Source organism: Macroventuria anomochaeta (genome assembly GCF_010093625.1).
Source record: "Macroventuria anomochaeta strain CBS 525.71 unplaced genomic scaffold BU25scaffold_45, whole genome shotgun sequence".
Lineage (NCBI taxonomy): Eukaryota > Fungi > Ascomycota > Dothideomycetes > Pleosporales > Didymellaceae > Macroventuria > Macroventuria anomochaeta.
In genome coordinates this window covers 249472-260636 of record NW_022985406.1, presented here as the reverse complement: position 1 = coordinate 260636, position 11165 = coordinate 249472, and the positions used below count along the sequence as shown (strand labels likewise).

Sequence of the window (11165 nt, the reverse complement as noted above, 5' to 3'; positions counted from 1 at the left end):
TGTAAGCATCAACACCGAAGCATCACCAAACCCAATATATGAGACTTCATCAAACTACACCGAACTTTCGATGTCTGCATCAGACTTACACACCAGAGTCATCCTGCTCAATACTCGCCTCCTCCGTAAAGCTCGTCCAGTTATCACACCCTGTAGTCAACCGGTCCTCATCCGTCAGCGCCGCAATCTCATCATACCTCTCGATGAACTGCAGCGCAAAGCCTTCACTTGTGTGCCAGCCAATATGACAGTGCATTAGCCAAGCACCAGGATTGTCCGTCTCGAATGCCAGCACCAGGTAACCACTAGCTGGCAGCATGGCTGTATCCCTGCGGGGCGGGTTATCTAGGTTGAGGGAGACGGACGAAGAGTAAGTTCCAGAGCCTTGTGCGAGGACGGAGAAGTCGTGCCCGTGGAGATGGATCGGGTGAGGCACAGACAACGTGGTCTCGATGACGAGGTATGTCCATATATTCGCATCGGGCAACTCAAGTACAGCATTAGACGTCGCGTAGGTTGTGTTGCCTGCAAGAATTTGTTCAAGAGTCGGGTTCTCCCACTCAACAACCATGGTAGTGCTGTTCAGGAACCAGCGGAAGAGCTTGTCGGAGTTATAGCCTACAGTGGCGGCCTCGACGTTCGTACTCGATTCCGTCTCGACACTCTTGCTGATGTACGGGACCAGGTTGTCTGTCTCGTCATCACAGCTGTCATCGTAAGAGTACGCAGTAGTGGATGGGGTCGAGGGCGAGTCTCCGTAGTAGATTATGCCACGAATGTCGTCCGAGTTGTCATTCTCCGAGCAGGCAGATTGCGGGATGGCGCGTAGCCAGAAGTTGTCGGCCACATCGGCTTGGTCAGCGGTGACGATAACATCGTAGCGCTGGCCCATGCCTATGTCGAGGACGGTGGTCTCGTAAGGTGTGATAGGGACGAGGTCGGAAGCGATGACTTGCATAGTGTGGTTGTCGATCATAAACTTGAAGTGAGTGTCCACGGCCGCATTAACAAGTCGGATGCGGTAGGAAGTTCCGGAGGTGAAGGAAGTGTTGTATCGGTAGCCGCCGTCATCGTAAGTGTTGGTGCCGTTTATGAGACCGTTGTCAAGAGTGGGCGGTCCCGAACTCTCCGCGCTGATATATAGCTCATCGACCGTCTGTAATTATCAGCTTAAGAATCAAATGTCAATCTGCACGCAGAACTTGCCTGGTGATCCCAATCGTTCAAGAAGAGCATGCCCAAATCCTCGTCATAGTCGGCCGTAGCAGGACCATTGATGACGATACCACCAAAGATACCTTGCCACGCCTGCAGCGCAAAATGTGAATGGTACCAAGTGCTGCCATATTGTGCCGCTCGCCATGTGTACGTGGTAGTGTCCTCAGGAGCAGTAGGACACTGGGTAATTGAGACAACACCATCCTGGTCATTGGTGTAGTTCTGACGAATACCGTGCCAGTGTATACTGGTGCCATTCTTGGAGTCGACTAAGTTATTTGTCACATGAACGGTGACGGTGTCACCCCAGTCTGCGAACAGTGTTGGGCCAGGGATAGTGCTACAGAGTCATCAGTCTGATTCAATTAAATTGTTTATCTGTACTTACCCATTGACAGCCATCGCCGAACGTGAGACGCCGTCAGGAGCGACAGTCACGTCGTCGAGAGTCAGCCAGTACTCTCTGGTGACTCCAGTGTCAGGAACCTCTATAATGGGACGTTAATCATCCGACAATTTCCAGATACAAGTTGATGTGGCTTACCAGTAGTATAGTCTGTATCGATCGAGTAGTCGCACCACTCCGAACGAGTGGAAGCGGTGTTGCCTGAGCAGATATCTCTACTCGACAACAGGCGGGAAGGATGAGAGTGGCGCTTCTTGAGAGAGGTCGAAGGGTGTGCCAGCGCCGTGCTGAGCAGAGCAGCTGCGCTGAAGAGGTAACGGAGAGACATAGCGAATGTTCTCGCTCGAAGAGAGCTCACGGAGTGTATACGAGTGAACGAAAGAATGTAGTGAAGTGAATTGATGACTGGAACGAATGTGTTGATCTGAATGGAAATGCCTGAGGAACTGCAACCTCTTATGCGGCCTCCGACCACAGCAGCGCCGCACTGCTATCGCACTCGCACTTGTTCCCGCACTGATCATCCGAATTGGGACATGAACTCTGCGATCTTTCCAAAAACAGCTTTGCTTCGGCGGCTGCATATCGGAACGCTATGACGCGGCGATGGATCACCCATTTCAAATACCCAGCCTATACTCAACGGTGTGTCGGAAAGATGGGTGGGGCAAACATCGTGAACTTCCTAGGGTGGGGTGAAGCGTTAACCGCCCCTGACTATGTTAGTAGCCTTGGCGGAAGTAGCCGTGCGAGCAAGGGCGTCCTTGTCCAGCAGACAACGACTGTTGTGGCTGGCGCAGGTACACAGGCTGCGGTCTCCACCTCAGACGTTACGCCGCTTCATGCGTAATCAAGCTTAGCTGGACAGGTCAACAAGTTTCGACAAGCATTCGTTACCGAAAAGGCTGCGCTGTTTGGTTCCTGATGGGTAAGGCCGATATTGGCCTGAAACACCTACCCTAATGCCGACGATATGGTGACGAAAAGGGACAAAGTATAGCCTCGAAGGTGACGAGGACTGCTTGCGTAGGACGTAACCATGTCCAGCTGAAGGGTCTGCTCAATCAAGACAAAAGCATGCTGATCGCTTTTCCAGATCTTCATCAAAGTGCATACCTTTTCTCTCACGTTCAGAACCTGCTACACCCAGTCGCTCCTTATACTTGCCTTTCACCTCCAGGTTGTGCTCACGTGTCCCCCGCTCATTACTATCAAAGACACAATCATGTTTTTCTCCCGCCTCGCTGTGCTGTGCACGCTGCCCTTCCTTGCGCTTGGAGCAAAGAAGCGTGCGGTCTCCTCGAACTTCGCTCTTTACGCGTATAGTGAAGGATTCGGCGGTATCCCCCTGTTTTACGCAGACGGTAGGTGAGGTGCTCTCCCCTAAAGACGCCACTGACACTCTCAAGGCTATGCGTACATTGGCGAGGTCAATCAGTCGAACAGCAGCGATGCAGCAACCGTTGCTTGTGAGCCCACCATAATATGTCAGACTTGAAATCAGTATACTTATCTTCACCAGTCTCTCTAGGCTCCGACGATGTGTGGGTTGGAAACCCCAACACCACGCTGTTGACCAATGCCACTGCGCCATCTTGGTCCAACGTGACCTTCTACGTTCCCGACGACACCACCCCGGACAAGCGTATTGGGTTCCTTTCGAGTGATGAGTCTACTGACGGTGCCATCGAGACTGGCTTCTCCTTCTACGGATCAACCGCTGTGCTGATCGGAGAGACTGGAGCGTTAGAGTCAAACTTTTTCTCTCTCCAAATCAGCGACCGTGTCCACCGATTGTACTGGAATGACACCAGTCTGGGCCAGGTACCCATCATTCTAAGGAGCGTGGCCCCGTCAAACCCACCCAACTAAGGGTAGGCAGTCGGCAACCGAAGGATGCGACGTGGGACGATGACATGGAGTAGTGCGCAGTTCGATATCTGATAGACCCGCAGGGACGTTTGGTGGTCTCCTTTTGTACGCGTAGATGTCTTCTTGAACAATGTATTCCACGTGTTTACCCTGTGACCTTCTGTTCTCAGTCTACGGTCCTAGTCTATGATGGAGTAAGCCACATGCATGTTAACAGTTGGTGTCAACAGCACTAAGTGTGACCGTTGACCGCAGATGCCCCTGCGCTCTCATGCCGCGCGTCCGGTGGAAACTACTCGGGAACGCGTCGTAAGTGGGTCTGCGGGCAACTCGTCGCGGGCCGTCAGCCATCGGTGAACAATTGACCGAGATCGTAGATATGAGCGCGCTTTGTGCCCTGTCGAGGACATGGTAATGTTGTTGGTGGAAAAGCGGCGGAGATGTAAGAGATGAGATGAGAGGTTGTGGACGCAGCGCTCCTTCCATGCACGCACAGGCCTTCCATCCCCACTTTCCAGACCTCTCATCAACACAGGTCAAAATGGAGGCATAGGTTTGAGCGGAGAGCCGATGCTCTTTAAACAATGATGTTTTCTCTTTTCTAAGCTCCCTTTGTCAGTTGTCCATTGTCCGAAACATGGACACTCTAAACATTCCATGGTTTTCATGCGACTCATTGAAGCTGTCAATTTCATCGGAAATTCACCGCACTCAGCAGGAGATTACTATACTATCAAAGAACACACCAAACAACAGCAAATCACTCAAAATCACTGCATAAGTCGAACCACGCGTGCAGAAGTAGTATAGACCAATATGACAGGTCTATTAACCCAGAAGACACCCGTTCTTCGCCAGCTACCTACGACTTTGCAAACCCCTCGAAAAACCACCATAAAGACACCAACCTCAGCAAACCATACGTTCCAATGAGCTATCCACCGCAATCCAGATCTTCCATATCCTTCAAATCGCCTAAACATACCTCACCTCGCCAAGACCTACCCCGAAACCGACTCAAAACGCTCCCAAACCACCCACGCACCACAACCCCAAACACAAAACCCTCACAGCCGCAACAGAGCCAGTAACGATACAAACACAGCGGCCGTCAAGGTCATTCGGGTTTGAGTAAGCCTTGATGATCCGCAGGGAAAGAACTTGGCTACGGGTGCATGTTTGATTATGCAATCGCCTCACGATGGCTAGGGTGAGGTGTACGAGCGAGCGAGCGAGATGTCAGTGTATATGCTCTCACAGTCCCCACCACCCTGTCGAGGCCTGTACACTGCTGTGCAGTACCGCCCATTATATCGTCTATCCGTTCACTTCTTCTCATCGGCCGGTCCGCCTTCGCTCAGTACAATAATCACTACTGTCTATATCTTCTCCCACCAGACCCATCATGTACAAACTCGTCTACCTTTCGTTGTTGGGTCTAGCCGCCGCAGTACCCTCGCCGCAGCGGAACAGGGGAGGCGGTCAGCAGCGCCAGACGGCGCAGCAGCAGGCTGCGAAGATACCGATGGGTGTTACACAGGCGCAGGATGGGAGCATGATTTTGGATGATATGGTCATGGTGAAGTATGCACCCACCGCCCCAAGCGAAAGAGGGGAGAAGAGTGAAGACTCACAACGTACAGCGGCCTACCAATCCGTTTCAAAATCGCAGCCCCAGCAGACCAATTCCTCCCCGCATCCGGCGTACCCGGCGCAGCAGCAACCTCCAGCAATGGCACCATGGGCGCGAACGTGCTCCTCCACGGCGACGGCGGACAGTCTTTCTTCGACATGCCCAACCAAAACGTGCAAGCCAACACCATGGGCGTCGCGCTCCTCGCACCGGACCCGAACCTCTTCTGGGGCGGCGGCTCTGGCCTGCAACGTACCGACGGCGTAGCCCACGCGCAAGCAGTCAACGACTGGATCCAAAACGAAATGCCGCAGCGCGTCGCCGTTAATATGTCAGCAATGGTGTTTACGGGTGTGAGTGGAGGCAGTCTACTAATGTCCGGATTCTTCATCCCAGCGCAGATGCAGAACTACGCCCCGAGCGCGGTGGAGCTGAACTGCGGCGGCATGCCGCCACAAGTCGCGGTGCAGAATGCTGCCGCTGTGGCGAGCACGAGGATGCATTTTCAGTCCACGCAGTCCGAGCTGAAGCTTCTGCAGGGCAGCATTCCGCAGGCTGTTACCGCGTATGAGCAGATTGCGGCTGATCAGGGGTTGAGCGCGGCTCAAATCAATCAGCTGCAGACGGTGGATAACACGCCGCAGGGTGGGCATTGCGAGTTTGATGGGCAAGATTTTGTGTCGGGCGTGCAGACTATGCTGACGAGTTACTCGAATGTTGTGCAGGGTGGGAATGGTGTTGTGACGGGGATTGGCGCGCCGAGTAATGGGCAGGTTACGACTGGTGTAGTTGGGAATGAGAACCTGCAGTTCGTGGGTGGGCGAAAGCGCGAGACGAAATCGATGGTCGTTGCGAGGTGGGCGCAGGATGTCGTCGTCGAGGAGGATGTAGCGCTCCTGGCGTGCGATCGTACCTCGTGCTAGTCGCCGAGGAAGTCGCACCTAAAGAAGTCAAGTAAGCAGACCCAAGCAATAATTCCCATGTGCACGTTCTCTTGTTGTCATGTCTCTGGTATCGCGTTCGGACTGTCACGTTCGTTCGGTTCACTAGGAGCGCGGGAAACGCGGTATTGGTGTGTTCATCGTATTCTTCATTTGACTGGTAATGTGAAGGCCCATTGCTGGCTGGTTGCAATGTCTACTTCCAATCCTTCCACCCGTAAATGCATTTTCGCCGTTCCCGTAGACCCGTAAATGTTGGAGAAGCAGAAAAAAGACACTTTACATGACGACACCGGAGTTGGACGCGATACGCTAGGACCCGTTAGCCAGAATCTTCTCCGCCTGCAATCAAAACAACGTACCGGCCAAAGCTCAGCGGCCTCCTTGGCGACGGGGCCAGTGATGGCAGAGCCCTTCATCTCGCCCTTGGGGTTGACGATGACACCGGCGTTGTCCTCGAAGTAGAGGAAGACACCGTCACCTCGCCTCCAGGGCTTGCTCTGGCGAACAATGACAGCGGGCATGACCTTCTTCCTGAGCTCAGGCTTTCCCTTCTTGACGGTGGCCATGACCATGTCGCCGGCACCACCAGCGGGCAGGCGGTTGAGGCGCGCACCAATACCCTTGACGGAGATGATGTACAGGTTGCGGGCGCCGGAGTTGTCGCAGCAGTTCATGACGGCGCCGCTGTGTTCCCATTAGCCTAAGTCCACACACATACACTATACGATCGGTGTTCGTTCTTCGCGGAGGAGGTTCGAGAGCGATCGCGGGCGAGTTGGACGTACACAGGAAGACCGAGGGTCATTCTCAGCTTGTTACCGGAGGAACCACGACTGCGCCTGTCAGCATTCGTTTCGCATAAACTACAGATCCTACGCAACATACCCGCGCTTGGATGCCATTGTGACTGTGTGTGGTGGTTAGTTGGAGGGCGAGAGTTCGGGTGCGTCGTCGCTGGTTGTCGAAGTTCTTGCTTGACGATAGTCAAATTCAATGTGCACTTGGAAGCGAACCGCGCGTTGCCCGAAGCGGACGCTAGCGCCTTTTTGTCCCACTCTCAGAACATCAACACCACGACCGTCTGAAGAGCTCCTGACTACGATTCCTATCTCGAATCTTGACTTTCTCCATGATGGTAGATGTACAATCTGGTTGCTTCACAACCACGTGGAGACTATGCCTGCTCGACGTGCAACACCACACGTTCGTCCGCGGGCGATAACGTGCCTGAAACTGTTGATGCGGTTGACTCACTCGTCGATTCGTCATCTCGTCAACTGAAAAGATGCTCGTCACACTAACCTCCAAACACTCACCTACGGCATTGAACAGCACTCAGCTCACCACAACCATGGTCATCCCTTCCGCCTTCACCCAGGCTCACATCGATGCCTTCTACCACTACATTGGCTTCCCAGCTAGCCTGCGACAGCACCGTCCATTGGAAGACGCTGCAAAGGACATCCATTTTCTCACCCAACTCCATGTTTGTATGATTGCGGCAGTGCCGTACGACAATCTTTGGCTGCACTACGACCCCACCCACAGGGTCGACATCACCGCTCTTGGCAGCTTCGACAAGATCGTCACACAAGCTCGGGGTCGTGGCAGCTACTGCATGGGCAACCACGTCCTCCTGAACCATATCCTTCGCTTCTTGCAGTTTCCCGTCTACCTCGGCCCAGCTCGAACCAGGCCGCGAGTTGACTCCGTCCCTCAAGGCGAGTTCCCCGGCTGGATCCATCTCGTGAACATCATCACACTTTCTGATGGCCAAGTATGGACTATGGATGTTGGATTCGGCGGTGATGGCCCAACAAAGCCCATACCGCTTGTCCATAATCAGCCGCAGGTCAACCTGGGCAGCCAGGAGGTTCGCCTTATCCGTGATTGGATCCCAACACAACTGCACCGCACCGAGGCGAGCAAGCTCTGGATCTATGAGTACCGCAATGGAAAGGACAAGGCGTGGAACTCGTTCTACGCTTTCTCGGAAACAGAGGCGATGGAGGCTGACTTCCATGTCATCAACCACTTCACTGGGACCAGCCCTGACAGCCATCATACTATTACACAGCTGCTTGTCAGGTTCCTGAGAAGAGAGAAGGAGGATGGATCTGGCGACCAAGAGATCTACGGCAAGCGCATGCTGGTCAACGCGGTCGTTAAAGAGAACCTTGGTGGTAAGACGAAGGTCGTGGAGGAGTGTAAGACGGAGGCGGACCGCATAAGGGTGCTGAAGGAGTGGTTTGGTATCACACTGACTGAGAAAGAGAAGGAGGCTATTAAAGGGACGGCAACGGAGCTGAAATAGACTCTTGCTTTGACGCGCCCTCCTGGAGCCGTAGTCGCACCTTCCATCTCAGCATTTGCTCGCGATAGACGAACGAATAGATTGCTCTTATCAGAAGCTTCCACAGCATTGTGCACTCGCACTTCTGTTGTCACTCTACATTTGAATTGCTACATAGTTGGAATCCTCACGCGGACTTCAAGCTTGCCTTCGTCACAACGGGTAATGTGTTTAGGGCTCGCTCTGCAACCTCGCTAGGAAACAGGAAGCGATCACTTCACTTGTCGTGCATCCGAAACAGATACTATCGAGAGGTCCACCATGGAGGCAGTGACTAGCGTTTGCACCGTCGATGCCCTTCTTTCACTTTCGCCCGTCCACGCTATGTCTGGCAGGCTGTCTCTTTGAAGACAGTTTCACTTCCGCTCTTGTTCTTTCCTTGCTTGTGTATCACGCATCTTCCGCTCGCCTTACATTCCTTTCTTTCTCTGCCAACGCGTGGTAACCCTGTCTCAACTTTTAGCATCAATTCCCATCAATCTCGACATGAACACCGTTCCACCAGAAACCAGCCAACCGTGGGCTCCAAACATGGTCTTCCGCGCGCGCCGCCATAATAGCATGCCACGTACTCTATGTGAGCACTTCATCGAGGAGCAAGTCGTGACCTTCTTCCGCACGTACTTCCCCATGGGCGGACCGAACTTCGCATACGGTCCTGTGATGGAGAGGGCTACGCGATTCGTCATGTATATTGTAAGCAAACAACTGCCTCTAAGCGCTAAGCTCTCCCAGTTAAAGATGAAGATGACTAATGATGATCAGGATCTACTGAGAGACGATGTCGACTTCCGCGCCGCCTTCTTCGCCATGTTCCAGAAGCAACCCACCACAGACTCCCTGGCTGCTGCTGTCTTCCTAGACCGCGAACTCGCCAACCTCCTCAAAGTGCTATTAGAAGCCCACTGGTCCGGCAACGGCCAGGTCGCTGCTTCTCGCGCCTACAAGCTCGTACGTCCCCGACACCTATCATCACCTCATCACCTCTAATGCCTCGCAGGGCTTCTACGCGCGCGACCCAGGCATGGTCGATCAACTGATCTGGGGCCTGACACACCAAGACGACGCTCACCCAGAGGTGCACGGCGATCTTTACAACGACCACTTCTTCGTTGCCGTCTTGCTAATCCGCCACTTCAAGTACCACGGCGGTCTGGTACTGCCACCTCTTCAAGCGGCTCGCATCAAGCAGGCTGTCCATGAGACGCTGGTTGCTAGCGAGAAAGCGTTGAACCACTCGACTGAGACACTGTTTATGCACTACCCCAACTGGTATGTACCTTCCAGTTCTAATATCATGTTGGTTGTTGGCTGACAGACGTCTAGGCGTGACAGTCAAGATCTTATGCGTCCGCCAGGACTTGGCAGTCCGGCGAGGGCTCTGGCCACTGTTCCTACGTTGACTTCCAACTTCTCTGCCGGCCGGCCGCTGAATGACCGATTGCCTCTTGCTGGACCGAACCCGTTCGGCGCGATTGGCGATTGCTGCCCACGTCGCTGAACAACAGGCCATGGCTACAGTGTAACAAAATCTATTGCGCGTTACCGGGTAGTGAAAGCTTGCTTCCCCGCCCTCAACAACTTGAGTATCTCTTGAATTCTCGGTGAGCGCAGCTTGAGCGCATACAAGTGCCTTTGGAGATAAGGCGGAATCTGCAGGCGCCTCAGGAGTCAGTGGTAAGCGGAATGTATCCATCCTTTTGTAAATTCGTTCCAGGATTCTTGAAGTCGGGTAAATGGAGCATTCGATGAAGAGCCATGCTCATGACTCAAGTATCGGATGCAAGGTATGTAGCATAAGGGTATTCGATCGCAACCGCACTTTGAGCGTTTGTAGACGAGTCTACACGGTCTCAATACAACTCTCCATCCTTTTCTTATCTTGAGTGTCTCCTTGCCTTGCATGTACGATGTTGCAGCAGAAACCTGCCAATGTCGGACTCTGGATATATCGATCATATTTGGAGGTTAGAGTGAACTTCTATATTAAACTTTGTTAAATAAGTAGTTTTGATCTAGAGTTATACTCTATTTTTGACTTTTTAGATAGTAGAAAGTAGAGAATGTTGAATATTCCAGAAAAAAGGTAGATCAAAACTTTCTTCTAATATAAAGTTAGTCTACTTACAGTACTCTATCTTGTATTAACATCTTAGACAAATCGATCAACCTTAATTTTGTAGTTTTGAAGTAGGAAAACTAGAATAGCTATATTTTAAAAATACTCATATATAAAAGTTATAGATCCAGTCATCTACTATGACTTTAGTATTAACGTAATCGATCACCGAGTTGTCTGCATCACCGAGTTGTCCAGTTGGTGCACCCACCCAACCTTCAACACCAGATATCTCAACAACTACCCATTGGAATTTGATAAAAAGTAGATAGAAATAATCGCAAGATTAAGCTGCACCACTTGTGCAGGTGCGCCTATTGTGTCCTGGTTGTCCACACTGTTTGCAGCCTTGAATCCACCACCGAGTTGTACCTGCCTCACGCCTCACTTCAAGCCTTTCCTGCTGCACTACCTCCACCACATCCCTTGAAACAATTAAATCCTCTGCCTCTGCCTGGGATAGGGTTCCTCCCTTCTGGATCCGTCGCTTTTTGCGGGATTTACGCTCGCTGGCAGCAGTGTTGGCTGCCTCAAGCCGAGCAACTCGATCAGCCAAGAGAGCCTGAGAATGCACCATCATTTCAGCACCTCTCTTAAACTGCTGCACCATCTCAATAATT

General features: G+C 52.4%; 6 protein-coding genes across 6 annotated transcripts; 4 read left to right on the top strand and 2 right to left on the bottom strand.

Moving 5' to 3' along the window:
• Positions 1 to 14: 14 nt before the first annotated feature.
• BU25DRAFT_443255 (multicopper oxidase) lies at positions 15 to 2439 on the bottom strand. The gene is made up of 4 exons (XM_033709348.1): positions 1763 to 2439; positions 1607 to 1706; positions 1207 to 1558; positions 15 to 1156 (listed from the first exon to the last, which is right to left on the bottom strand). The coding sequence occupies exons 1-4, from the start codon at positions 1950 to 1952 to the stop codon at positions 86 to 88; spliced, it is 1713 nt and encodes a 570-aa protein (XP_033556617.1). The 5' UTR covers positions 1953 to 2439; the 3' UTR covers positions 15 to 85.
• A 299-nt stretch (positions 2440 to 2738) lies between these two features.
• Positions 2739 to 3652, top strand: BU25DRAFT_415353 (uncharacterized protein). Its single transcript, XM_033707521.1, has 3 exons — positions 2739 to 2988; positions 3034 to 3093; positions 3147 to 3652. The coding sequence occupies exons 1-3, from the start codon at positions 2850 to 2852 to the stop codon at positions 3494 to 3496; spliced, it is 549 nt and encodes a 182-aa protein (XP_033556616.1). The 5' UTR covers positions 2739 to 2849; the 3' UTR covers positions 3497 to 3652.
• A 1249-nt stretch (positions 3653 to 4901) lies between these two features.
• Positions 4902 to 6161, top strand: BU25DRAFT_443254 (uncharacterized protein; the record flags this gene model as incomplete). The annotated part of the gene is made up of 2 exons (XM_033709347.1): positions 4902 to 5080; positions 5140 to 6161. The coding sequence occupies 2 exons, from the start codon at positions 4902 to 4904 to the stop codon at positions 6050 to 6052; spliced, it is 1092 nt and encodes a 363-aa protein (XP_033556615.1). The 3' UTR covers positions 6053 to 6161.
• Positions 6162 to 6216: 55 nt separating this feature from the next.
• BU25DRAFT_415351 (ribosomal protein L14b/L23e) lies at positions 6217 to 7011 on the bottom strand. The gene is made up of 4 exons (XM_033707520.1): positions 6959 to 7011; positions 6859 to 6906; positions 6433 to 6757; positions 6217 to 6382 (listed from the first exon to the last, which is right to left on the bottom strand). The coding sequence occupies exons 1-4, from the start codon at positions 6973 to 6975 to the stop codon at positions 6350 to 6352; spliced, it is 423 nt and encodes a 140-aa protein (XP_033556614.1). The 5' UTR covers positions 6976 to 7011; the 3' UTR covers positions 6217 to 6349.
• Positions 7012 to 7424: 413 nt separating this feature from the next.
• BU25DRAFT_434921 (arylamine N-acetyltransferase 2) lies at positions 7425 to 8387 on the top strand (the record flags this gene model as incomplete). Its single annotated transcript, XM_033708883.1, has 1 exon — positions 7425 to 8387. One exon carries the CDS (start codon positions 7425 to 7427, stop codon positions 8385 to 8387), a length of 963 nt encoding a protein of 320 aa, XP_033556613.1.
• A 570-nt stretch (positions 8388 to 8957) lies between these two features.
• Positions 8958 to 9927, top strand: BU25DRAFT_462953 (uncharacterized protein; the record flags this gene model as incomplete). Its single annotated transcript, XM_033710564.1, has 4 exons — positions 8958 to 9122; positions 9192 to 9377; positions 9427 to 9698; positions 9753 to 9927. 4 exons carry the CDS (start codon positions 8958 to 8960, stop codon positions 9925 to 9927), a joined length of 798 nt encoding a protein of 265 aa, XP_033556612.1.
• Between the last annotated feature and the right edge of the window lie 1238 nt (positions 9928 to 11165).